We start from the raw sequence: 25,430 nt of genomic DNA on the forward strand, positions 1-25,430 counted from the left end.
GTTGAGTGGGAGAAGACAGAGAGTGGTAATCAATGGACACTGCTCATCGTGGACTAATGTTATTAGTGGAGTCCCTCAGGGTTCAGTGTTGGGTCCATTATTGTTTTCTGTATTTATAAATGATATTGATGATGGTATATCAAGCTTAATGTCCATGTTTGCAGATGATACAAAGGTTGGCAGCGTTGTTAAGGACACTACTGACGCTATGCTGCTGCAACAGGATCTGGAAAGGTTGAGCAGATGGGCTGAGAGGTGGCAAATGAAGTTTAACATTGACAAATGTAAAGTACTACATATGGGAAACAGCAACCCCAGAGCAATCAACTCTGTGGTACTACACTGACAGTGGTAAAGAATGAAAAGGATCTGGGGTAATTGTGCAGGCAGATATGAAGTTCTCTGAGCAGAGCAGATGGGCTGCAAGAGTAGCTCATGGTGTCTTGTCAATGATATACAGGAATTTTCTAGCAGGGATAAGGAGGTGATTTTTTTTTTTTTTTTTTTTTTTTTGGTAGTTGTTGGTGCATCGGCTTCTGTGGCCATAATGCACCTCCCAAGTTTTGTTTGCAGTACTTTAATCCAAACCCGAGGTTGGATTCGAACCCGCGATCTTTGGGTTGCCAGGAAGGAGGTGATTATTCCCTTGTATAAGGCAATGATCAGACCACACCTTGAGTACTGTATACAGGTCTGGAGGCTTCATTTCAAGAAGGATGTAGAGCTGCTGGAACGAGTACAGAGAAGGGCAACAAGATTAATGAATGGAACAAAGGGTTTCTCTTACGAAGAATGGCTTAAGTTTTGCAAATTACAGTGTCTAGAGACTAGGCACCGGTGAGGCGATCTGATAGAGGTGTATAAAGCGTTGAACGGTTTGAGCAGGCTCAGTGCCGATGGGATTCTTCCTTCTGCTCAGAATAATCACCTGAGAGGGCATAAATTCAGATTGAGGAAAGACAGATGTAGGATAGATGTACGGAAATTTGCCTTTAGCCAGCGGGTAGTTGGTTGGTGGAACAGATTCCCATCCATTGTTGTGGAAGTTGATAGCCTAAATAAATTTAAGGCTCAGCTGGACAGGTATTTCAAATGAACGGAGGGGTGAAATGGAAGTGTTTTTTTTTTTGGCTGATACTGCATGAGCTCGCTTTCTTGCATCATATGCCTCTACTAATGCTAATGCTAATCCTCAAGCTACAATTGGTTAGCAATATTAACGACCACTTCTATTTCATTTTGTATGATCTCTGCTGGTCCTTGAAATTCTTCAAAATTATGAATAAAATGATGACAGAGTTTATTACAAACATCATGTTCTCTATAATTTTTTGTCACGCTCAATTTATCATTTTGATTGCATCTAAAATATGGAATTTTTTCCAAAATTCTTTAAGAGTTGAGCCTCCCTCCTTATCTTTGCCTGAACAACTAAACACAACATGGTAGTAATGTATTGTATAGCTACGCTCATTGTTTGAAATGCCATATTTATGAATGTTTAGCATTTATTTATTGCAATTAATGTTTATGTTTTTGAAACTGTTGATACCTGATATTTGAAAAAAAAAAAAAAAAAGAAAAAAAAAAAGAAAAAAAAAAAGAACCTGGGAACTCGTAAAGCAGGATTACATGTATTTCTAAATCATTGGTCAGTACTTAACCGAGTGGTCAGGAGCAGGTGTGCAATAGCACACGCTACTTGAGTAGACTGGGGTTCAAGCCCCTGACTGCTAAATACAGTCGAACTGCCAACCCGCACTGGACCAGCGTGACAGATTATGGTCCATTTCCCTCAACATGAATTGTTGAGGAGGCTTCCATCCTGCAGTGGGTTGATAATGGCTGCAGTTTACCTTTTTTTTTTTTTTTACTGGATATAGCAAAGAAGCAGTTAGAAAGCATCAAAAGTGAATGTTCTTAGAATTGAAAGTAGATCAACTCAAAGTCTCAGATGTAGTAGAACTAGGGATTAATGGTATCAAAATTTTAAGAAATACTACGGAATATCGAAATTTTAAGAAATACATACAACTAAAAAGGGACCCAGTGCCAGGGGGACATAATGATTCATATCACATTCTTGATGTAACGTAAATTACAACTTAATATCTGCTTAAGGACAGAGGCTACTTTACTCAGAAAAAATATAGACTGGTTAATTTCCACGAAAGAGTAAAAATTTCAGTGAATTTTAGAGACATTGGCGAAGTGCACTTTTGGTCAACTAAAAGTGTAAACAGACAAAATAATACACATTTTTTCTAAAAAATCTTTAAGAATTTAAAAACATAAAAAAAAAATATATATATATATATATATATATATATATGTAAGCAATAACCCGAAAAAGTCCAAAATGTTTGAAATAACAATTCATTATGATTATTTGTACCCGAGCCAAGCCCAAACATCGTTTGTGTTACCCAGTCCAGGCTCATGCAGACCTCTTGCTCCTTGACATAACATAGCCTCGACGCTGTTCCTTGCATACACACTATTCGGATTCCCTCCAGTCACTATCTAGCAGAGCAGAGGCAACAAGGTAATACACTAGCTGATTTGGATGCCTCCTACAGAATTACCAATAGGTTTGCTCAGGAAGTAATCTAGTGGCTAGCGTGCCTGCAAACACTGTTTTAGAGCTTTAACCTCAAAATGTAAGGAAGACTGGATCTTGCCATGATGCCCATTATAACATGTCTGGGATTCTTCTCAAATCCCAAAAAAATGGGATTCTTCCTCTTGCACAGAATAATCGCCTGAGAGGGCATAAATTCAAATTGAGGAAAGACAGTTGTAGGACAGATGTGCATAAGTTTGCCTTTAGCCAGGGGTCATTGAATGCTGGAACAAACTTCCATCTGTCGTTGTAGAAGTTAACAGCTTAAATAGATTCAGGGCAGAACTAGACAACATTTGGAGCAAGTGGATGGGTGAAATGAGAAGATATATATATATTATTTTTTTTTTTTCCGGCTGATGCTGTATAAGGTTGCTTTCTTGCATTATATGCCTTTACTAATGCTAACCTCAAAAGACATCAGTTATACTGCATGATAAAAGAGATGGGCTGGGGTGGGGGTTGAAGGAGCTTTGTTCTGGAGAATAAACATGGGTTTCACCACTTCAAGCCTCCAATAAGCAAAGTAGGAGTATTGAACCAATTTGATGAGAGTCATCTGCCATTAGCCCTTTCTTTCTTATAATCCACCCATTTATGAACATTTACATCAGTCAAACAGAATTTCATATGCGGCTGACCTCCAACCTCACTGAGTTTTTTTAGGTTCATAAGCATATATACATATGCTTATGAACTTTAATTTAAATTTATTCCAGCATATAACCACAGACTGGCTAAAGGCAAATTTCCACACATCTATTCTACAACTGGCTTTCCTCAATTTGAATTTATGCCCACTTCAGTTTGTAATCTGAGCAAGTAGAGGAATCCCATCAGAATTCAGCGTGCTCAACCCATTTAAAGCCTTATACACCTCAATCAGATCACCTAGCATGTGCCTAGTCTCCAGCCGCTGCAAATTGCAGAACTTAAGCCTCTCTTGGTAAGAGGATCCCTTCATTCCCCTCACCAATCTTGTTGTCCTTCTCTGTACACGCTCAAGCAAATCTACATCCTTCCTAAAATGAGGCCTGCAGACCTGCACACAGTACTCAAGGCGTGGCTTGACCTTTGCCTTATACAAAGGGATAATCACCTCCTTTTCCTTGCTAGCAAAATTCCTGTATATCATTGACAAAACCCCATGACCTTGCAGCCTGTCTGCATTGCTCAGAAAACCATATCTGACTGCACAATTACTCCCAGGACCTTTTCGTTTTCTACCACTCTAAGTGTAGTAGCACACAGTTGGTACGTTACTCTGAGGTTACTTCTACCCATATGCAGTACTTTGCATCTGTCAATGTTAAACTTCAATTGCCACTTCTTAGCTGATCTGCCCAAATTTTCTAGATCCTGTTGCAGTAGCACACTGCCATTACTATCATTAACAACGCTGACAACTTTTCTATCATCTGCAAACTTTGACACTAAGCTTGATATACCATCATCAATATCATTGATAAATATACAAAACAACAGTGGGCCCAACACCGAACCCTGTGGGGATCCACTAATAACATGAGTCTACGAAGTCCATTGATTACCACCCTCTGTCTTCTCCCACTCAACCACCCTTTTATCCATTGTAGCAACTTACCCTTAATACCTTTCCATGTGCAACAGTGTCAAAGCATTTCCTGAAATCCAAGTATATGATATCAAAATTATTTTTTGCAACCAGTTCCTTTGTAACCACATCATACTATCCAATCAAATTTGTCAGACAAGACTTTTCCTTAACAAACTCATGCTGTGTCTGAATTATTGCTGCAGTCTTGTCTAGATGATCCTGCAATGCATCTTTAACAAGTGAATCCATTATTTTACCTGAAACAGAAGTTAAACTAACTATTCTATAATTACTTGTGTCACCCTTCGATCCCCCTTTGGAATTGGGGATACATTTGCATATCTCCAGTCCATGGGGACACCCCCCTCCCAAGTCCAAGGATGCTCTCATAATTATGGCTACGAGGCCATTCCATTGTGGTAATATCTGAGGAATGCACTTCAAACCATGTTCTAGTCACCATGGTTCTGCGAGGAGGTGAATTTCTTGCTAGAAGAATCCATTGCCCTTAAGAATCCATCTGCACCCCTTAGAAGAATCCAATGGATTCTTCTAAGGGGTGCAAATGGTCTACAAGGAATGACATGTAATCTGGACCATTCAGAGATGCATCTAGACATACCAGAGGTCCTAACGTGTGCCAGTTGAACACACCCCAGACCATTACAAACTGTTTACCTGCCCGAACAGTTCCTTGTTGGCATGACAGATACATAGCTTTGTGCAGTTTTCGCCAGATATGCACCCTCCCATCTGCTCAAAGTAACTGGAAACGGGACTCGTTGGATCAGGAGACCAGTCTCCAATGATCAAGATCCCAGTGCCGATGTTCTTTCACCCAGTTGATGCATAGAGTCCTGTGTTGTTGTGTTAGCAATTGGACTCTGGTGGGTCGGCAGCTCCCATAACTATTGCAGCTAATGATCGTCTGATGGTCTTATTGGAGACATTTTTAGCACCTCCCTCATTGAAGTCAGTGGTGATTTGTGCCACTGTCGCTCTGCGGGTTTGGCTGAAACAATGCAATACAGACAATGACGGTCACCTTCATCCACCATCTTTCTATGCCCACAGTGCTGTTCACAATGAGATGTTATTCCAGAAATGACGAACTGTTGAACAGGAATAGTGCATTTTCTGTACCATCTCAGCGATATAGTGATCCATGTGTCGGGCACCCACTATCAACCCTCTTTCAAAGTTGGTTAACTCAAGACGTTTATCCATATTGACATCAAATTACCATCTACGAGAATGCAGTGAACCTATATACCTGCCAAGCGGTGGGTTCATTCACTAGCAAGAGGGGCGACAACGTCGCTTTGCCCAGGAACCAGGTATCCTATGAATTCTGTCCTTTCACTGTACAATGTGTACAGAAAGGATAGATAAGATAGGAAGGGAGAAGGGTTTACACCGTTAGTTAAAAAATGCATAAAATCTAAGGAAGTGCATCCAGTCGACAAAGGTGGACAATGCAATGTTGAGTCAGTTTGGAGTGAGATAAGCACTAGGAAAGCAAATTTGAGAGTAGATGTGTTATAGGCCTAATGACTCTGATGAGTACAATGAACAACTGTACAGAGAAACAGAGTGGGCCAGGAAACACTGGATGGTTCTACTTCCACTTCAGACAAAGATAGACCCTACTTGCTAGCAGCATACCTTCTCTTCTAACTCCTGTATTGATGAAAACCACCTCCTACCATTCCAATAACACTCCACTCAATGCCTTCTGTGGACTTCCTTGAAAAGGATGTCAAAAAGATTTTGAACAATCTTGATGGTAAGAAAGATTCAGGTCCTGACGGTATTGTTTAACTCATTCACAAAACCTGTGCTCCTGAGTTTACTCCTGTTCTGTGTCACCTTTTTTCAATTTCGTATTCCAAAGGTGTTTCCCTTCTGCATTGAAATTTGCTCACATCCAGACAGTTTCTTAAAAAGGGTGACAAATCCCATCCAATTATATCGCCATTGTGTACTTTTCTACTGTTTCTAAAGTAATGAAGAAATAAATTAACAACCAACTCTACAAACCTTGCATATGATCAATGATCACCAATATGGATTCCGTCAGCGTCAATACGCTGGTGATATTCTGGCTTGTCACCATCTATGGACAAATTCAATGAAAAAGTTTGGTGAAACTCAAGCAGTTGCACTTGACAGTTTCAAAGGCTTTTGATATGTTTAGCATAAAGGTCTTATCCAAATTTTTTGTAATTGTGTATAGTTTTCTATCTGACTGCACATTGCAGGCGATGGTAGATGAATTGAGGCAGTGTTAGGTGGGTTGGAAAACCGCTAGCTTGGAGGGATACATGGACAATAGATTTCCAGTAGCCACTGGAAGAGGTGAAAATGATTCTTGCACTGCTTCTATTGGAATGAGCAGCAGCCTGGAAAACAAGGTGCTGGGGATTTCAGAGACTGCTGGGAGTCATTGCAGAACAAGTACATACATGGGCTGTGTTAGGGTAGCTAACAATAAGAACAAGTGCATGTATACTTTTGTATACACCTAGTTTGGTAAATAAATTTGATGAATTTAAGGTGTTGCTCAAAACATCAAAGGCAGATATTGTTGGGATATCGGAGACATGGTGTCACACAGATATAAGGAATGCAGAACTGGAATTTGGGGAGTACAATGTGTACAGAAAGGACAGGATAGGAAGGGACAAGATAGGATAGCTATTAGTTAAGAAACACATAAAATATAAGGAAGCATCTCAAGTTGACATGGTGGACAGTGCAATGTTGAGACAGTTTGATGTGACATAAGCACTGGAAAAGCAAAATTGAGAGTAGTGTGTTATACAGAAATACAGAGGCTGAACAGAAAAATAGAGTGGGCCAGTAAATCAGAATGTTTTATAATGGGGAATTTTAACTTCCCAGATACTGACTGGAAATTGTGAGGTGGTCACCTGCAAACTATAAAGGCTTTTGTGGATTTATCGGATGACTTTTCTACAGCAATATGTTCAAGAGGCAACCAGAGAGAGTAATACTCTTGATCTGATTGTCAGTAGCGATTCTTCATGGATTTGAAAAGCAAAATTGAGAGTAGGAGTGTGTTATCGAGAAATACAGAGGCTGTACAGAGAAATAGTGGGCCAGTAAATCAAATTGTCTTATAATGGGGAATTTTAACTTCCCAGATATTGACTGGAACTTATGGATTGATCACCAGCATACCAGCAAGGCTTTTGTGAATTTAATGAATGACCGTTTTCTAGAGCAGCATATTCAAGAGGCAACCAGAGGGAGTAATACTACTAATCTGATTATCAGTAGTGATTATTCATGCATTAAGAATCTGCAGATAAAGGAACCACTAGGTGGGTGATCACAGTATGCTGATGTAGGATTTACTCAAAGATGTAACTACCATCAGGGGTAAAGGGAAGGGACTTTGAATGAAGGTGACTATAGTGGTCTGAGACAGTTTTTCATTTCTATGCAATGGGAACAACTGATGATGTCACCAACAACAAATTCTAAATGGGAAGCATTGAAAGAATTAATCTTGGAAGCTACTAGGCTTTTCATACTAACTAAGAAATATTTTTCAAGATTTTGGCCTAAATGGATGTCAGATGAACCAATGAGACATGCGGAAGAGAAGAAAAGTGCATGGGATACATATAAATTATCAGGCAACACAGAAGCCTATAATAGATATAAGCTGGTCTGTAATCAAGTCACAAAGCAGATTAGGCAGGCAAAGAGAAATTACGAGATCTCTTTGGCAAAGGATACAAAGAAAAACAGCAGAGTTCTTTACTTATGTAAACACTAGAAGGAAGGGGATGAATCAGATTGGTCCATTGGATATTGATGGTTCAACTGTTGATGATCCTGCTGAGGTATCTGACAAACTGAACGAGTATTTTGCATCAACATTCATACATGAGGAATGCCAGAGATTAATTAAATCCTGGCAGTGAGCTAAATAATTCTGTAATAACTGAGAGCAAATTGGAGAAGAAATTGTTGAAGTTAAACATAAGAAAGGCACCTGGGGTGGATGGGATCTATCCAGTTATATTAAAAGAGGCAGCAAAGGAGGTAAGTAACCCTTAGTCATAATTATGAGAGCTTCCTTGGACTCAGGGGAGGGGGGGGTCCCAACGGATTGGAGATGTGCAAATGTGTTATCAGTGAACACTGCCCTTAATGGGCTAATATTATTAGTGGAGTCCCCCGGGGTTCAGTATTGGATCCATTATTGTTTTCTTTATTTATTAATAATATTGATGAAGGTAAATCAGGCTAAATGCCTAAGTTTGCAGACAATATGCAGGTTACAGGATTGTTAATGACAGTATGCTACCGCAACAGGATCTATAAAAGATAAACAGATAGGCCGAGAGGTGGCAATGGAAATTTAAGATGGACAAATGTAAAGTTCATCGGCTAATATTATTAGTGGAGTTCCCCCAGGGTTCAGTATTGGTCAATTTTTGTTTTCTGTATTTATTAATGATATTGATGAAGGTATATCAGGCTAAATGCCTAAGTTTGCTGAAAATATGAATGTTAATGACAGTATGCTACTGCAACAGGATCTAGAAAAGTTGAACAGATGGCCGAGAGGTGGCAATGGAAGTTTAAGATGAACAAATGTAAAGTACTACATATGGGTAGCAGTAACCCCCAGAGTAATGTTTCAACTGTGTGGTACTACACTCATTGTAGTAGCGAATGAAAAGGACCTTAGGGTGATTGTGCAGTCAGATATGAAGTTTTCTGAGCAGTGCAGACAGCCTGCAAGAGTAGCTCATGGTGTCTTGTCAATGATACAGGAATTTTTCTAGCAGGGATAAGGAGGTGATTATCCCCTTATAAAGGCCACACCTTGAGTACTGCATACAGGTCTGGAAGCCTCATTTTAGGAAGGATGTAGAGTTGCTAGAATGAGTATAGAGAAGGACAACAACAACACTGGTGAGTGGAACAACAGGGGTGCTCTTACGAATAAAGGCTTAAGTTCTGCAAATTACAGTGTCTGGAGACTATGCACTTGCGGGGTGATCTGACTGAGGTGTATAAGGCCTTGAATGGATGTGCAGAAATATGCCTTTAGCCAGCAGGTGGTTGATTGCTGGAACAAACTTTATTTGTCATTGTAGAAGTTGGCAGCTTAAGCAAATTCAAGGCAGAACTAGACAAACATTTGGAGCGAATGGATGGGTGAAATGGGAAGGGTTGGTGTTTTTTGGCTGATTCTGTATAAGCTTGCTTTCTTGCATCATATACTTCTACTAATGCTAATCTGTCTTCTAATTTCTTCAGTAATGTTGTTTCTCCTAGTCTTTTCTTCCTGTTTATTAATGACCTTCCATTGGCCAGAAATCCTATCTATAATTTTGCTGATGATAGCACATGGCATTCAACTTTCCAGTTTGTGAAACCTTACTCTGCATAAACAGCTTCAACTTCTCGAATATCTACTACCATTTCCTTAAATGATGATATTCAGTTAATTCTCCAGTGGGGAAATGATAACTTAGTTGATTTCAATCTTTCTAAAACTCAGTCTTGTCTCATATCTTGCAAAAAGGATTCTTCTGTTCCTATGCTTATCTTCTATGACATTCTGATTTCTACATAAGATGATGTGTCTGTATTTTGTTTTTTAACTCTGGTTTTTTCTGCCTGGCGTGGGAAAGAATGTGATCATACCAACTGTGCTGCCCACGAGAGCTGATTACCAAGTAATGGTTAGTTTAAAACTGTTCCGACAAACAGTGAAATTTTCAAGCCTGAGATTGATATTAATATCTAAAAATTACAAGCATATTATTTTTTTTTTCAAGTAATGAAGACAATGTTGCCTACAAATTCATTTGTATATTTGTTGATGACACTCGAATGGCATCTACTTTTTCGTAATGAGGAATACAATGTTTCATTAAAAAAATTCAGGCATGCAGTAAAATAATGTTATTTTCCTTTCCCACTCAATATGGAAAGGAAAAGTTTTCTGTGTCATAACTTTTCCTTCCTGGTACTTTTATAATTCTTATGTACTTTATGGTAATTATTCACATGAAACACTGAATTTACCCTGCATGTGAGATATACTGCATATAAGATATGGCCTTTATACTGAGAATTTAAACTGAATTTATTTGAAGCAAACAGACGATATGAGTCAAATAAAAACTTCATAAATTTTAAAGTTCAAATGCTTTTCCTCAGATGGACAGACCTGAATCTCTTGGAAACTCAGGAGACTGAAAAGAATGAGAGAGACCAACCTTTTTTCTTGTTCCTGCCATGCTATGCAAGAACACAGTAATGCCAGACTTTTCCCACTTCCTATTTTTAACTAAAATAGTTACCAATCCATGAATAAATTATGCAGTAAAATCAATAGGATGAGGTTGGTTGTTTAGATTAGTGCTGTAGCAACTCAATCCATGAGAAGTCACATCTCTGTATGTTGAAATATCCTAGAATGTCTTATGGCTCCTCATGAGGAGCCGTAAAGCTTCTTAAGATATTTTAAGAGATATTCTTGAAAGGATCCCAACAAATTTCTTTATTAGCAACAGGATTCAGAGGAGGAATGGAATCTGTGTAATTTCACACGAATAATACTATCTGAATTTATTACAAACTTAAATTATTGGATAAATCCTATAGAAGAAATACCAACTCAGTATACTGCATATAATATAATCTTTATATTATATGCAGTATACTCCATACATATAATCTTTATTCAGAATTTTATTAAGTAAAATAAATACATTTTTTGTTTGTTGGAAATGATGTGTACAATAATCTACAAAAGATCATTGAACATGTTTATGTTTTTGTTACATTTTGAGATAAAGACAATTAAGAAAAAACAATAGTCATATTCAAATGAGAGAGACCAACCTTTTTCTTGTTCCTGCCATGCTATGCAAGAACACAGTAATGCCAGACTTTTCCCACTTCCTGTAGGCGACTCTATCAAACAATTCTGCTTCCTTGACAATGCTCTAACAATCTGTTCAAATATGTAATAAAAATCGATTATATCTGAAATAAATAACAATCACTTAAATAAATTATTAATGTTGTTGTTGTTTGGTTTTTAGGAGCATTAGCAACTAAGGCCATATTGCTCCGGGAATATGCGGTGGTCATTCCCTGACCTTTTCGCATCCTCCGTATTTGGTGGTGACAGGTTCGAACTCCGGTCTAATCAAGAAGCGTGTGCTACGCACTGCTGCTCCTTCCCATTATTAATGTAAACTAGTCATAATAAAAGTTATGACCAATGTAACTAAGTATTATAATAAGTAAAGCCATGTAGAATGGTATCAAGAGAGGAAAGAACCGGTACCACTTACTCTGATGACAGTATACCAATTTACAAGATTGAATTTATTACAACTGCAGTATTTGATGTGCTAAAAAAATATTCAAAACAACCAATCCACCAGCAAAACATAATAGGTGAAGATCTTATTTTCAGTACCATTCTTCTCCTATATTAGTAAATTTTTCTTTTAACATATAGTAAAAGTAGTTATAACCATTGTTAAAAACATGCAAAAATTCAGTATCCCATCACTTGCATGCCTTAATTATCTTAAGAAGAGCCAAGGGACACATGAAAATCAAGGAAATCTATTTGCATGTAGTGAATGACTGTGTATGAGATGTGATCAAAAAGTTTAGGGGCCTGACTTTGTACCTTGCACTTGTAGTAAATTAAATTTTTGGTACATGTTCAACGATTCATTTAGACATAACAGGTGAATCAGCACATGTTGAACAGAAAGTTTGTGTCTCGTTACATTTTAAAATAAGTGAGTGATTTTACTGAGCAGAAAATTTGCATCAAATTTTGTTTCAAATTAGGGAAATGTGAAACAGAAACCTATAAAACATTAAAATGAGCTTTTGAGAAGATGCTATGTGTTAATTGAAGATGTTATAAAAATGTTTCAGTGTTTTACATAGTTTAAAGAATGCTGTTTCACTGTTGAAGATATTATTTCTTCTTCTGGTCACCCTTCAACTTCAAAAACCAATAATTCAATTGCTCAGGATTGATAAGGGATCAGCAACACTTAAACTGTCTACAAAGTTTTTAAGAAATTAGTATTTATTATGGGACATATCAATTTTAACACAAGATCTGAGAATGCAACTCATTTCAGCTAAGTTTGTACCTTACATTGTCACCAATGATCACAGGGAGCAGTGTGTGTTCTTGCATGCCAGGATCTTCATTAAAATGCTCCTGCTGATCCATACTTTGTTTCTTTCATCACTAGTGATGAAAAATGGCTATGACCTGGAAACAAAAGTCCAGTTCTCTTAATCAGGGCCATGCCAAGCCATTTTAGTACCTGAGGCAAGAATGAAAAATTGCACTCTACTGTTAAATCATGGCAAATGTTGGCAATTATTTAATCTTTCTTTTGGCATCCCCTTTCAGCTTTCAATCTGAGGCAAGAGCCTTGTTCATCTCACCCTCGGCATGGCTCTGCTCTCAATGGAAGACTGCATCTTGTCCAAAGCTCAAAAACTGACAATCTTAATAAAATGTGAAGATCAATGCTTCTCATTTTTTTCCATCATTAAACTGTGAACCAGGAATACTGCAAAGCAGTTCTACTGTGCTATACTGTTCAGAGGAAAAAAAGGCTGGAAAATTAGGCTCAGGGATTTGGTGCTTGCATGCTGCAATTTATATTGTTGTATTTATATTGCCTAGCTGCAATATAAATACAATAAAACTCTTTTAAGATGAGTTGGAACAGTGGATCAGGTGAAGCTAGCAAGCTCCACTTTGACTGTTGTGATGCCAACTGCATTGATGGCATATCGGCATCAAAGTCTAGCTGGTTGCCACAGTGACCAGTTTAAATTTGGTGCCATTTCTCCATTAGTGACCAGATCAAAATCTTTTACAAAGGATGAGTGATATCAGTCAAAATTGGGCCTACATATTATCTTCAGTATTAGTGAAGAGGTGTGAGAAACTAGTTCATATCTTTAAGATACACAATTGAAATGATATCAGCTATTTTCATAACTTACCTTATCCATCATTGCCAACTGAGATGGATAACTTTTACAAGGGAACAAGATTCTGATACCATTGACTAAATATTCTTTCTGTTCATCTTCCATAGTATACTAGACTGTTATCCTAATAAAAATATTGTCATATTAAATTTAGTATATGTGCATATAATATACAAAATAAATTAATAGATAAATAAAATATACACTCCCTACCATTAATATGAGGACACCCCTCCATGGATGGGGAAACAGGTCCTATGCATGCAACACATCACAGAACCTGCTATAAATATGCACAATGGGCTTCGAACAGACAATTGTGAAAGTGAGCATACAAGATGACACGTTCAACAGAATTCCAATGTGGAATGGCAGTAGGATGCCACACAAGCAAGCAAGCATTCTGTACAAGACATCACAGTCACTCTGGGGATTCCTAGGTCAATGGTTAGTGACATCATACGCAAATGAAAGAGGAATGGGAGTGAATCTGCCAAAAAAAAAAAACAGCCTGATAAACCCCAAAAACTAACAGAACAGGACAAGTGAATTTTGCGAATTATGCACACAAATCGTAATTTGACATTGTCTCAAGTCACACAAACCACAAACCCTCTATGAGAGTATTGGGACTAATGTCAGCACTAGTACAATATGAAGCGAGCACACTCCACGATATGAGTTACAATGGTCGTGCAGCTGTTCACAAACCATCAATCACCTCAACAAATGCTAGATGCCGATTAACATGGTGTAAGGAGCACGAATCCTGGACATAGAGCAGTGGAAAACAGTCCTATGGACAAACGAGTTGAGGTTCGCACTCTACCAGTCTGATGGCTGTTCCTAGATGTGGCGAATGCCAGGGGTACAGTTCCTTCCTGATTGTATCTTCCCAACAATGAAGTTTGGTGGAGGCAGGGTCACGGTATGGGGCTCCTTTCATGGTTTGGCTTGGTCCCATTAGTCGTTATTGAAAAAAACATGAATGCTGTGCAATAACAGGGCAGCCTGGACAATTATGCACTTCCAACATTATTGCAATACTTCGGGGAAGGCCCATACCTGTATCAGCAAGATACAGGTATGGGCCATACTGCTTGGGTCGTAATAGAGTGGTTTGAGGACATGGGTGTGGAAAAGTTGGATTGGCCAGCCCAGAGTTCTGATCTGAACCCTATTGAGCATCTTTGGAATGTATTGGATCATCGGGTATGTGCATGTCGAGATCAACCAAAGAACAAGGCCAAACTGGTAGATGCATTAGAGGCCGAGTGGAGGAACATACCACTTGACATTTATAAAAAGCCGGTTGAGAGTATACCGTGAAGACTGAAGGTCATCATAAAAACAAAAGGTTTCAGCACAAAATATTAAATGACACAATAAAAGCACTTTTTTTTGTCTAAAGGTAGGTATTTGAATAGTATTGGTAGGGCAGTGTATATACACTGGTGTTCAAAGAAAGTGCATCACTCCTTAAAATTGTAATTGTCGTCCGAATAATGTAAATATATGGCAATATTTCTTACAAATTGCATCAGATAAGATTGACATGCGTAGGAGATGTAATATTGCATCACCTGTTATGTTCAGCTGTATGAGCACACTCTGCAAGGGTTGCAGTCATTCCTTGCTTGTGTCAGGATGGTGAATTACGTGCAGCTGACGCCACGAAGAAAGAGTGCTATCGTTGAAAGAGTGAGAAAGCATGTTCTTCCCGTCATATTGCTTACAGAGTGTCTTGTAATCATGCGACAGTGAGTAGATTTCTTTCCAAACTCAAGAATACTGGTTCTGCTGATAGGAAAAAATAAACTGGATGCAAACGAGTCTCTACGCCAAAACAGGACCACATTTTGAAGCACTTATGTCTTCCTTCGTCTGAGCTGAAAAGAGAATGGGAAGAACATACAGGAGTGGTAGCAAGTGCAGCAACAGTCAGACGATGCCTCTTCAAAAATGGACTTGTAGCCCGTCATCCTAAGAAGAAGCCCCTCCTCATACAAAAAATGAAAAAGGCTCAATTAATTTGGTGTAAGGAGCATGTTAAATGGACCCCCGACCAGTGAAAAAGTTATTTTCCACTGCTCAGGGGTCCATTTGATGGTTCGCCATAGACATGGTGAAGAATACCATCCAAACTGTATGGTGTCTATAGTGAAATTCCTTACCAGCCAAATGATGGGGGGGTGTGCATTTTGTATTGCAGAGTAGGTCACCTGCAGTTTATAAAAGGTTCTGTAAATGCCAATGGATACCTGGTATATTGGAAGGCAACTTGCTGCCAACCATTAGAGACCATTTCAACCTGCCAAATAACTATCTTTCAGGACGACTCTGCTCCTTGTTCGGGCGAAAAGTGTAAGAGGCACTTCTGTAGTTATTTAACTTCATTTCTGCATTAGAGGTTTGACAGTAATGTGTTTACATTTGTTACAGGTGAAAAAATGGTTGGAAGAACGGTCCATTATAACCCTTAGTTGGCCAGAAAACAGCCCGGCCAGACCTGAATCCTATAGGGCTGTTGGCATTATGTGGAATCTACAGTTGCCAGAAAGAAACCAAAGACCCATCATAAACTTCAGGAAGCCATAATTTGTGTTTGGAACCACAAACTATCAGTTGATTATCTTCAGAAATTGATATTGTCAATGCCTTGACGGTGTGCTGCTGCCATCAGGGTCAGAGGCTGTTCAACTAAATATTAGTTTGCACCTGGTGAACTTTTCATTTTTGTTTTCCATTTAAAATGATAAACTGAAGCAAACTGAGGGCTTCTGATAACATTTCAGCCATAATTATTGTGTTTACGAAAACAGTTGTATAAAGGTTGCAAATGCTCATTTTGGAATATTTTGAGAGCATCTGTCAAATATTATTTAGCTTTGCCTTAACTATTAATAAATATCTTTTGTTTATATTACTATTTGTGATGCTAATCATTAATGTAACATACTATCGTGAAAAAAGGTTAGAAGTGTGAAATTCCTAGGTGATGCACTTTCTTTGAACACCAGTGTATAGACAATATACTTCCATTATACTTAAGAAAAATAAAATGCTCAAGGCATAATATATTATGAGTTTAAGATACACTATAAAATATTGGTGTAAATACGCCATAGTGAATTCATAATGAAAAACTACATACGTAGTGTAAGGGCATCAATTTAATTGTATCCCATATTGTGATTACCTTCACAACAAGTTACCACGTATTGCTTACATAGAATAAATAATGCTTCACTAATAGAGAAGAATTGGCACCACCACCCATACAGCACAGTTTCAAAGCTTACTGAATTATCCAGTGGGTGAGCAGGTCTCTAGTTTTGCAATCATGACAACCAAGTTGTGAAGTTATTTTCACAATATGAGAGATACCAAAAGATGTGCAAGATAATACTTAAGTAAAATATAAATGCTCAAGGCATAATATATTATGAGTTTAAAATACACTATAAAATATTGTCGTAAATGCACCACAGCAAACTCAATGAAAAACTATATAAGTAGTGTAAATACACCACAGCAAACTCAATGAAAAACTACATAAGTAGTGTAAAGCATTGATTTAATTATATCTCATGTTGTGACTACCTTCACAACGCGTTACCATGTATTACACTACCTCGAATAAGTAACAATAGATTTCTCTATTAAACTTCAGTTGCCACTTGCCCATCTGCCCAATTTTTCTAGATCCTGTTGCATTAGCATACTGTCATTAACAACCCTGCCAACCATTGTATCATCTGCAAACTTCAATATTAAGCTTGATATACCTTCATAAATATTATTGATAAATATACAAAACAACAATGGGCCCAACACTGAACCTGCAGAGACTCCACTAATAACATTAGTTCACGAAGAGCAGTGTCCATTGATTAAGAAATCTGTCTTCTCCCACTCAACCATCCCTTTATCCATTGTAGCAAAGCAACCTACCCTTAATGCCATACTGCTCCAATATGTACAGTAGTCTTCTCTTCCATATGCAGCAGTAGTATCAAAAGCTTTCCTGAAATCCAAGTATATGATATCAAAATAATTTTTTTCCATCCAGTTCCTTTGTGACCACATCATAGTATCTGATCAAATTGGCCACACAATACTTCCTTGTTTGACAAACAAGGAAGTCTCAACAAACCCATGCTGTGTCTGAATTATTACTGCAATCTTGTCTAGATGATCCTGCAATGTTTCTTTAACCGGTGACTCCATTATTTCCCATTAACAGAAGTTGAACTAACTGGTCTGCAATTTCATGTGTCATCCTTTGATCCCCGCTTTGAGAATTGGGGATACATTTGTATATCTCCAGTCTGTGGGCACCTCCCTGAATCCAAGAATTCTCCCATAATTATGGCTAAGGGTTTGCTTAATTCCATTGCTGGCTCCTTTAACATAACTGGATATAACCCACCCTGCCCTAGGTTCCTTTCTTATGTTTAACTTCAACAATTTCTCCTCCAATTTGCTCTCCGTTATTACGAAATCATTTAGCTCCCTGTTAAGAGTTTAATAAGCTTCAATCCTCCATTTCCCTACAGAATTCTTAATGTATATATGTAGATGCAAAATACTCATTCAGTTTGTCAGCATTCCATCTTTTTATTTTTGGTTAGGAAACTGGATGCTACAGAATAAATTTCAGGAATTGTTTTAATGCAGCTTGTTAACTTCATAGAAATAATCATTTTGAGGAAATCTGTTGCACATAAAAGACTGCTATACAAATTGGAGCAGTATCACATTAAGGACAAGTTGCTGCTATGCATAAAAGGATGGTAGAGTGGGAGAAGACCCCACTGCATACACTTATTACAAAACAGGCCGCCATAGCCGAGTGGTCAAGCGCACGGGTGCTAATCAATGGCCACTGCTCTTCATGGACTAATGTTAATAGAGAAATCTGCCATTGATGTTAAGACTATTGTTTTCTGTATTTATTAATGATTTCAATGAAGTTATATCAGACTTAATGTCCAAGTCTGCAGATTATACAGAGGTTAATGACAGTAACGATGCTATGCTGCTGCAACAGGATCTAGAAAAGTTGGACAAATGGGCTGAGAGCAGGCAACTGAAGTTTAACATTGACAAATGCAAAATACTACATATGGCTAGCAGTAACCCCAGAATAACCCCACAGAATAACCCCAGAATAACCCCACAGAATAACCCCACTCAGAGTAGTGGAGAATGACATCTTGCTGTCTGCACTGCTTTGAAAACAGTCTTGTCAATGATATACAGGAAGTTTGTTATCAAGGATAAGGAGGTGATTATCCCTTTGTATAAGGCTGCTCCCTTTGTATAATGGTCAGGCTACAACTTAAGTATTGTATACAGATCTGGAGGTCTCATTTTAGGAAGGAGCTGCTGTAATGAGTAGAGAAAAGGGCAAGAGGACTAGTGAGGGGAACAAAGGGGGGGGTGCACCTACCAAAAAAGGCTTAAGTTCTACAAACTGTAGCATCTGGAAACTAGGCAACTGCGAGATGACCTGATTAAGGTGTATAAAGCTTTGAATCGTTTGAGCAAGCTGAATGCGATGGGATTCTTCATCTTTTTTTTTTTTTTTTTTTATGAAAACCCCAAACAAGAGAGGAGGTATTAGAACCTACAGAACTTATTACCGTGCTTGAGTTGGAGGTTGAGAAGATGAAAGAAGATATTTGTTGACATTAGAACTGAACTGCTGTAGACTAATTTTCAGGAAATAATTATGAAGGAAGGTTGTTCTAGGAAATGGCTTTTGAATGAATAAATGAGGAAGATGAAAAGTTGGTTCTATGAGTTTGAAGTTGGACAGTAAATGGATGTTGGCTGGTGACGGCACGTTTTCAGACTGTTTTGAAAGAGAGAAAATGGGAATTCTAGAAGCCAACTCAGAACAGTGCCCATGGAAATATCTGTAGAAAAGGCACGCAGCAGAAACAGTATGTCGAGGAAACAGAGTGGAGAGACTCAGAGTTGAGTCATTAATTAACCTAACTGACCTCTTCTGAATGGAATCTAGAAGCCTGAGAGAGAGAGAGATTTTGGGGGCACAGCCCCAGATGTGGGAACAATAATCCATGGTAGGGCAGATTTGCGATTTGTACAGTGAACAGCTGTTTAGAAGAAAATTAATGCCGAGAGAAAAAGAGAAAACCATGTATTTTAGAAGCAGAGGAAACAATATTTGTAATGTGCTGGTGCCAAGAGAGATTAGAAGTCAGTGTAATCCCCAAAAGAGATATTATCTTGCCTAGAAATCGGAGTGTCACCAAAGATAAGCAAAGAAGCAGAAGAATCCTTTTTGCAAGATATAAGACAAGACAACTTAGTTGTCTTTGCCCCACTGGAGAATTACCTGGAGATTGGCATTTAAGGAATTGGTAGTGGATATTTGAGAAGTTGAAGCTGATTGAGCAGGGCAAGATTTTTCAAACTGGAAATTGAAATGCAATATGCTATCATCAGCAAAACTATGGATAGGATTTCCAGTCAATGGAAGGAGGTCATTAATATATAAGAGGAAAAGAGTGAGAGAAAGAAATGAACCTTGGGGGACACCAGCATCAGTGGAGAAGTTAGACAGCCATCTATCATCACTCTCAGTGAGTGATCAGAGAGAAAACTCGATAACCAATTACAAAAAACAGTAGCCAAACCATAAGATGGAAGCTTCTTTAGAAGACCGTTTTGCTAAACACAACTGAAAGCTTTTGAGATGTCAAGAGCAACTGATTGTGTTTCACTGAACTTTTCCATTGAATTTTTCCATAAACTGGTAACATAAGCCAAAAATGTTACCACTGGATCAACACTGACGGAATCCATACTGGCAATTGTTGATCAGATGGAAGGTTTCTAGTAGTTTAAGAGTTGGCGGTTAATTGATTTCTCCATTACTTTAGAAAGAATAGAAATAATTGCAATTGGAAGATAATTGGATGGGAGGTATTTGTCCCCCCCATTTTAAGAACTGGCTGGATATGGCAAATTTCCAAGCAGAAGGAAAAACACCTTTGGAATAAAAATGGGGAAAAAAGGCAGCAAACAACAGGAGAACAAGTGGAGAATACCACCGGAACCTGGAGCTTTCTTAGCATCAAGATTTGTCAAAATCCTTCTGACATCCTTTAGACGGAAAACCACAGGAGGCATTGAATGGAGCATGTTGGGAATTGATTACTAACAGTCCAACCATCGTGAAGGTGCAAGCAGAGGATTTGGCTATCACAGACCAACCGGACTTCGACGAAATTGGGTCCACTTGACTTGAGTGTCACCTGAATATCAGTTCCATCAGCGTTTTAGACTCCCAGGTAGCAAGTACAGCTTGTCTGGCATATCTGAGAGAGAGAGAATGTCTGTGACAACCTCAAGGACCTCTTGCTTGGATTATGCATTTTAGTGGGCATAAATTCAGATGATTGAGGAAAGACATTTGTAGAATAGATCTGTAGAAATTTGCCATTATGAAAGGTTGTTCCAGCAAGTGGTTAATTGCTGGAACAACCTTTCATCTGTCGTGGAAGTTGATAGCTTAAACAGATTCAAGGAAGAAATGGACAAACCTTTGGAGCAAATGGATAGGTGAAATGCGAATTTTTTTTTGGCTGATGCTGTTCAAGCTTGCTTCCTTGCATTATATGCCACTACTAATGCTAATCAGATAGTATTTTCTCATTAAGCTGAATGACAACACTTATGTCATAATTTATTTTTCTGTTTGAACAGAATGACTCCAGCATAGCATCACAGACAGAGTAGTCTTTAGTGTAAAATGAATTTGGATTGCCTGTCAGATGCAAATATGATTTTAGTTTCAACTTTTGGATAGATATGGTATTATTACATTTTGGAAAAAAAAAATTGAAACCCCTGAGGAATCTAAATGTTATTCACATTATAGTGATTAACATGCTATACAATATGCATAAAAAAAAAACAGTAAAAGGTAATCAGTGGACTACAGGTAAATACTGTTCAGTTATTAAAAAAAATACAAAAAAAAAACAACAACTAAGAATAATGCAAAAAATTAATTCACCTTAGAGTAATCTATTTAACAGCTATTTCTTCTATCATCAACAGATAACAATTACCTTATCTTTTTCATAAATCATGATCACAATCAATCAATCAATCTTGCAAATCAGTTTTGCATACATAATACATTATTAATAAGCATATACATCCTTTTGCCATGATGCACTTAACAATTGAAGTCTGTTTTAGGGAAAAAATTTTTTCTTCCATAATAGCACCAATTTCTTATATGATATTACCATATACTGTCTTGTATTGCACTATAAATAAGCAAGTCTTGCATAAGAAACTTATTATTGCCATTATTTTAAGAAAGATATTTAATGAAGGGGTGGTGGTGATGCTGTCATCATCACCACCATCATCTCACACAGCTGTTCCAATGACATTGCCATTTCATAAAAGGTTCGATAAGCACCAAATTAAAGCAAGACAGTTGTGATATAAAGTTGTAGTATGAAAGAAACCAAGTGTTAAAAGTGTAAAAATTTAAACAAAATTAAAATGCTTAATACATAGAAATCCCATAAATGCATAACTAACAGCTGAACTTCCAATCATTTTGCTTTACTAACCTTAAAAATTGAAGGGTTTTTTTTTTTTTTAATTCTACTGAAAATTTTAAAATTGCAAGCCTACTGCAACAAAAGTATGTGTGTTATTAATAATGCATTTATTTTATTGGTCAATTTTTTTTTTGTATCTCTTAATTTTAAATTTGCGTTACCATATTATATACTTTACTATGCAACTTAAAAAAAAAAAAACCAACATACCCTCATACACAGACTTGGTTCCACCAGTATGATACAATACTTTTACAAAGAATATAGACTAAATTTCAGTCATAAATAGAAGTTTACAAAAGAGAGACTAAGAATCCAAATGCACATTACAATATTTTGTGGACAATTTGAACTTGAACAAGCACCGTACATAATGCTATACCTGGATACCAGTTACTAGGCTATAATCACATCAACATTCATATAGTCAGCCATGCTCCTAGAGAACCAAAGATTGCTAAGATTCTTAATAAGTGATTTCAACACAACAGTAGCTGATATAAAATCAAGAGCCTAAATGGAATGTCTTTCTAATAAAGGTATTAGTAATTTGTAAAATAATAAGAGAAGTTTAATTCAATATAGTATGTAGAACACTTCCATATGATACTAAGAATTTAAAAAGTGTTCTACATACTATATTGAGGTAAACTCCTCTTATTATTTTACAAATATTGATATCAACGTAGAACGTATTGAGCATTACAGGTCTGGTTCATACTAAATAAAGGTATTAGTAACACTCAGATCTGCACAGACTGCACAATTCCTTTTACAAATTCAAGGCTTAACAATACTTGGGATGGATGCGATCCATCCAATTATATTAAAGGAGGCTGCAAAAAAAGGTAAGCAAACCCCTAGTCATAACTATGAAAATGCTCAAAACCAACAGCTTGGCTAAAATCAAATTTAAAACATTTGTTGGTATTTTTAATATTAGAAAGTAAGCTTATACAGTATCAGTAAAAAAAAAAAAAAAAAAACCCTTCACACATAACCTGTCCATCTTGAATAGTTTTAGTTTTTCCTTGAATTTATTAAAACTACTCATTTCCACAACAACAAATAGAAGTTTGTTCCAACAATCAACTGCCTGTGGGCTAAACACAAACTTCAATCTGGCAAATATCCCTGCTCAATTATAATTATGCCCCCCCCGTGTGTAGTCTGAGGTAGAGGAACACCATTGAGCTTGCTCAATCCATTCAAAGCCTTGCACAATATAATCACACCTTGCAGGTGCCTAGTCTCCAGATGGTGCAATCTGCAGAACTGAAGACTTTCTCAGTAAGAGAAGTTTTGTCCACTCACCAATCTAGTTACCCTTCACTGCACCTGTTTCAGCAGATCCATATCCTTCGTAAAATGAGGACTCAAGACTTGTATGCAGTATTCAAGACAATGGGATAATCACATCCTTATTCTTGCTAGCAAAATTTCTGTAAATCACTGACAAAACTCCATGAGCTGTCCTGGCAGCCTGTCTGCACTGCTCAGAGAATTTCATATCTGATGGCACAATTACCCCCAAGTTCTTAGTCATTTTCCACTACCTTGACTGTAGTACCACACAGTCAAGGTAGTGGAAGTAGGCATAGTTTGGATTGCTTCAAAAAAAGATAATGTTCTGCTCTTTTCTGAAATGCTGAAAGGATGTAGAGTTGCTAAAATGAGTACAGAGAAGGGAAACAAAGGAGTGCTCTTACCAAGAAAGGCTTAAGTTCTGCAAATTGCAGTGCCTGGAGACTATGTACCTGTGAGGTGTTCTGACTGAGGTGTATAAGGCCTTGAATGGATTGAGCATGCTCAATTTTAGTATTAGTGTTAGTAGTGGCAAATGATGCAAGAAAAGTTTATTAAACAATGGCAAAAAAAAAACCTACACACTTCACCATTCCATACCCTCCAAGAATTTGTCTAGTTCTTCCTTGAACTTATTTAAACCACCCACTTCCACAATAACAGAAAGTGGAATTTTGTTCCAACACTCAACCACCTGGTTTGTTGAATGCAAACTTTCCTACATTTTTCCTCCAACCATCCTCCTTCAACTTGAATTTATGCAACCGCATTTATGTAGTCTCAGCAAGAGGATGAATGCCATCAACAATTAGCTTACTCAATACATTCAATGCCTTAAACACCTCAATCAGATCTCCCCGCAGGGGCCAAGTTTACAAACAATGTGATTTGCAAACCTGAAGCTTTTATTGGTAATAGCACCCTTTTGTTCTATTCACCAATCTGGTTGCCTTTCTCTGTACCCATTCCAGCAGATCTCTATCTGCTGGAATGGGTGCAGCGAAGGACATAAACGGATGCCTCCAGACCTGTATACATTACTCAAGATATATCATTGACAAAACCTCCATAAGTTGTCCTGGCAGCCTGTCTGCCCTGTTCAGAGAACTTTTATATCTGACTGCACAATTATTGTAGGTCTTTTTAATTTTCCACTACCCTGATTGTAGTGCCACATAGCTGGCATGTTAATCTGGGATTAATGCTACCCATATGCAGTTTGTTGCTTGTTATTTGGTTTTTTAGGCACATTAGCAACTAAGGCCATATTGCTCCGGGATATGTGGTGGTCATTCCCTGACCTTTCCGCACCCTCTGTATTTGGTGGTCACGGGCTCAAACCCTGGTTTAATCAAGAAGCGTGTGCTATGCACTGTTGCTCCTGCCCACCCAGCTACGGAGGTGTCCCCATATGCAGTATCTTGCATTTGTCGATGTTAAACTTCAATTGCCATTTCTCAGCCCATCTGCCCTATTCTGATAGATCTTGTTGCAGCAACATAACTTCATTACCATCATTAACCACCCTGCCAACCTTTGTATTATCTGCAAATTTAGACATCAAGCCTGATATGCCTTCATCAATATCATTAATAAATACAGAAAACAATAATAGGGCAGCAGTGAAACCTGGGAGACTCTGCCAATAATGTTAGTCCAACAAAAGTAGTGCCCATTGATAATCACTCTGTCTTCCCTCACTCAACCATCCCTTTATCCATAGCAGCAACTTGTCTTTAATGTATACATTGCTCCAATTTGTATAGCAGTCTTTTATGTGCAACAATATCAACTGCTTTTCTGAAATCTAAATATATGATGTCAATATTATTTTTTACATCCAGTTCCTTGGTTACTGCATCATGGTATCCAATCAGATCGGTCTGACAAGACCATTCCTTAACAAATCCATGCTGTGACTGCAGTATAATTACATTTCTGTCTAGATGGTCCTACATTTCTTCTTTAACTAGTAACTCCATTATTTTCCTGGGATCAGACCATTATTTTCCTGGGATTAAGCTAACTGGTCTGTAATTACTCATGTCACCTTCTAATCCCACTTTATAAATTGGGGATCATCAGCCATTTTAAATCCACTGCAGGATGAAGGCCTCTCCAGCAACTTTCCAGTTCCTCCTGTTCTGTGCAATGACTATCAAGAGTTCATGCGGAGTAAATGGAAATGGAATTGGGGATACATCCACACATCTCCAATATATAGAGACCTTTCCTAAATCCAAGATATATAGAGACCTTT

The 25,430-nt window shown here is 37.8% G+C and overlaps 1 protein-coding gene across 1 annotated transcript in view; it reads right to left on the bottom strand.

The window, feature by feature from the left end:
- LOC150085137 (Fanconi anemia group J protein homolog) overlaps positions 1–25,430 on the bottom strand; it is a 331,818-nt gene that overhangs the window by 260,858 nt on the left and 45,530 nt on the right. The window contains exons 2-3 of the mRNA XM_090373843.1: positions 13,260–13,371; positions 11,100–11,211 (exon numbers count right to left, since the gene is read on the bottom strand). Coding sequence (XP_090229969.1) covers positions 11,100–11,211; positions 13,260–13,352 — 205 coding nt within the window. The 5' untranslated portion in view covers positions 13,353–13,371. The remainder of the gene's footprint in view (positions 1–11,099; positions 11,212–13,259; positions 13,372–25,430) is intronic.

This window comes from Mastigoproctus giganteus, chromosome 5 (genome assembly GCF_048544385.1).
Source record: "Mastigoproctus giganteus isolate SK-2022 chromosome 5, ASM4854438v1, whole genome shotgun sequence".
Taxonomy (NCBI): Eukaryota; Metazoa; Arthropoda; class Arachnida; order Uropygi; family Thelyphonidae; genus Mastigoproctus; species Mastigoproctus giganteus.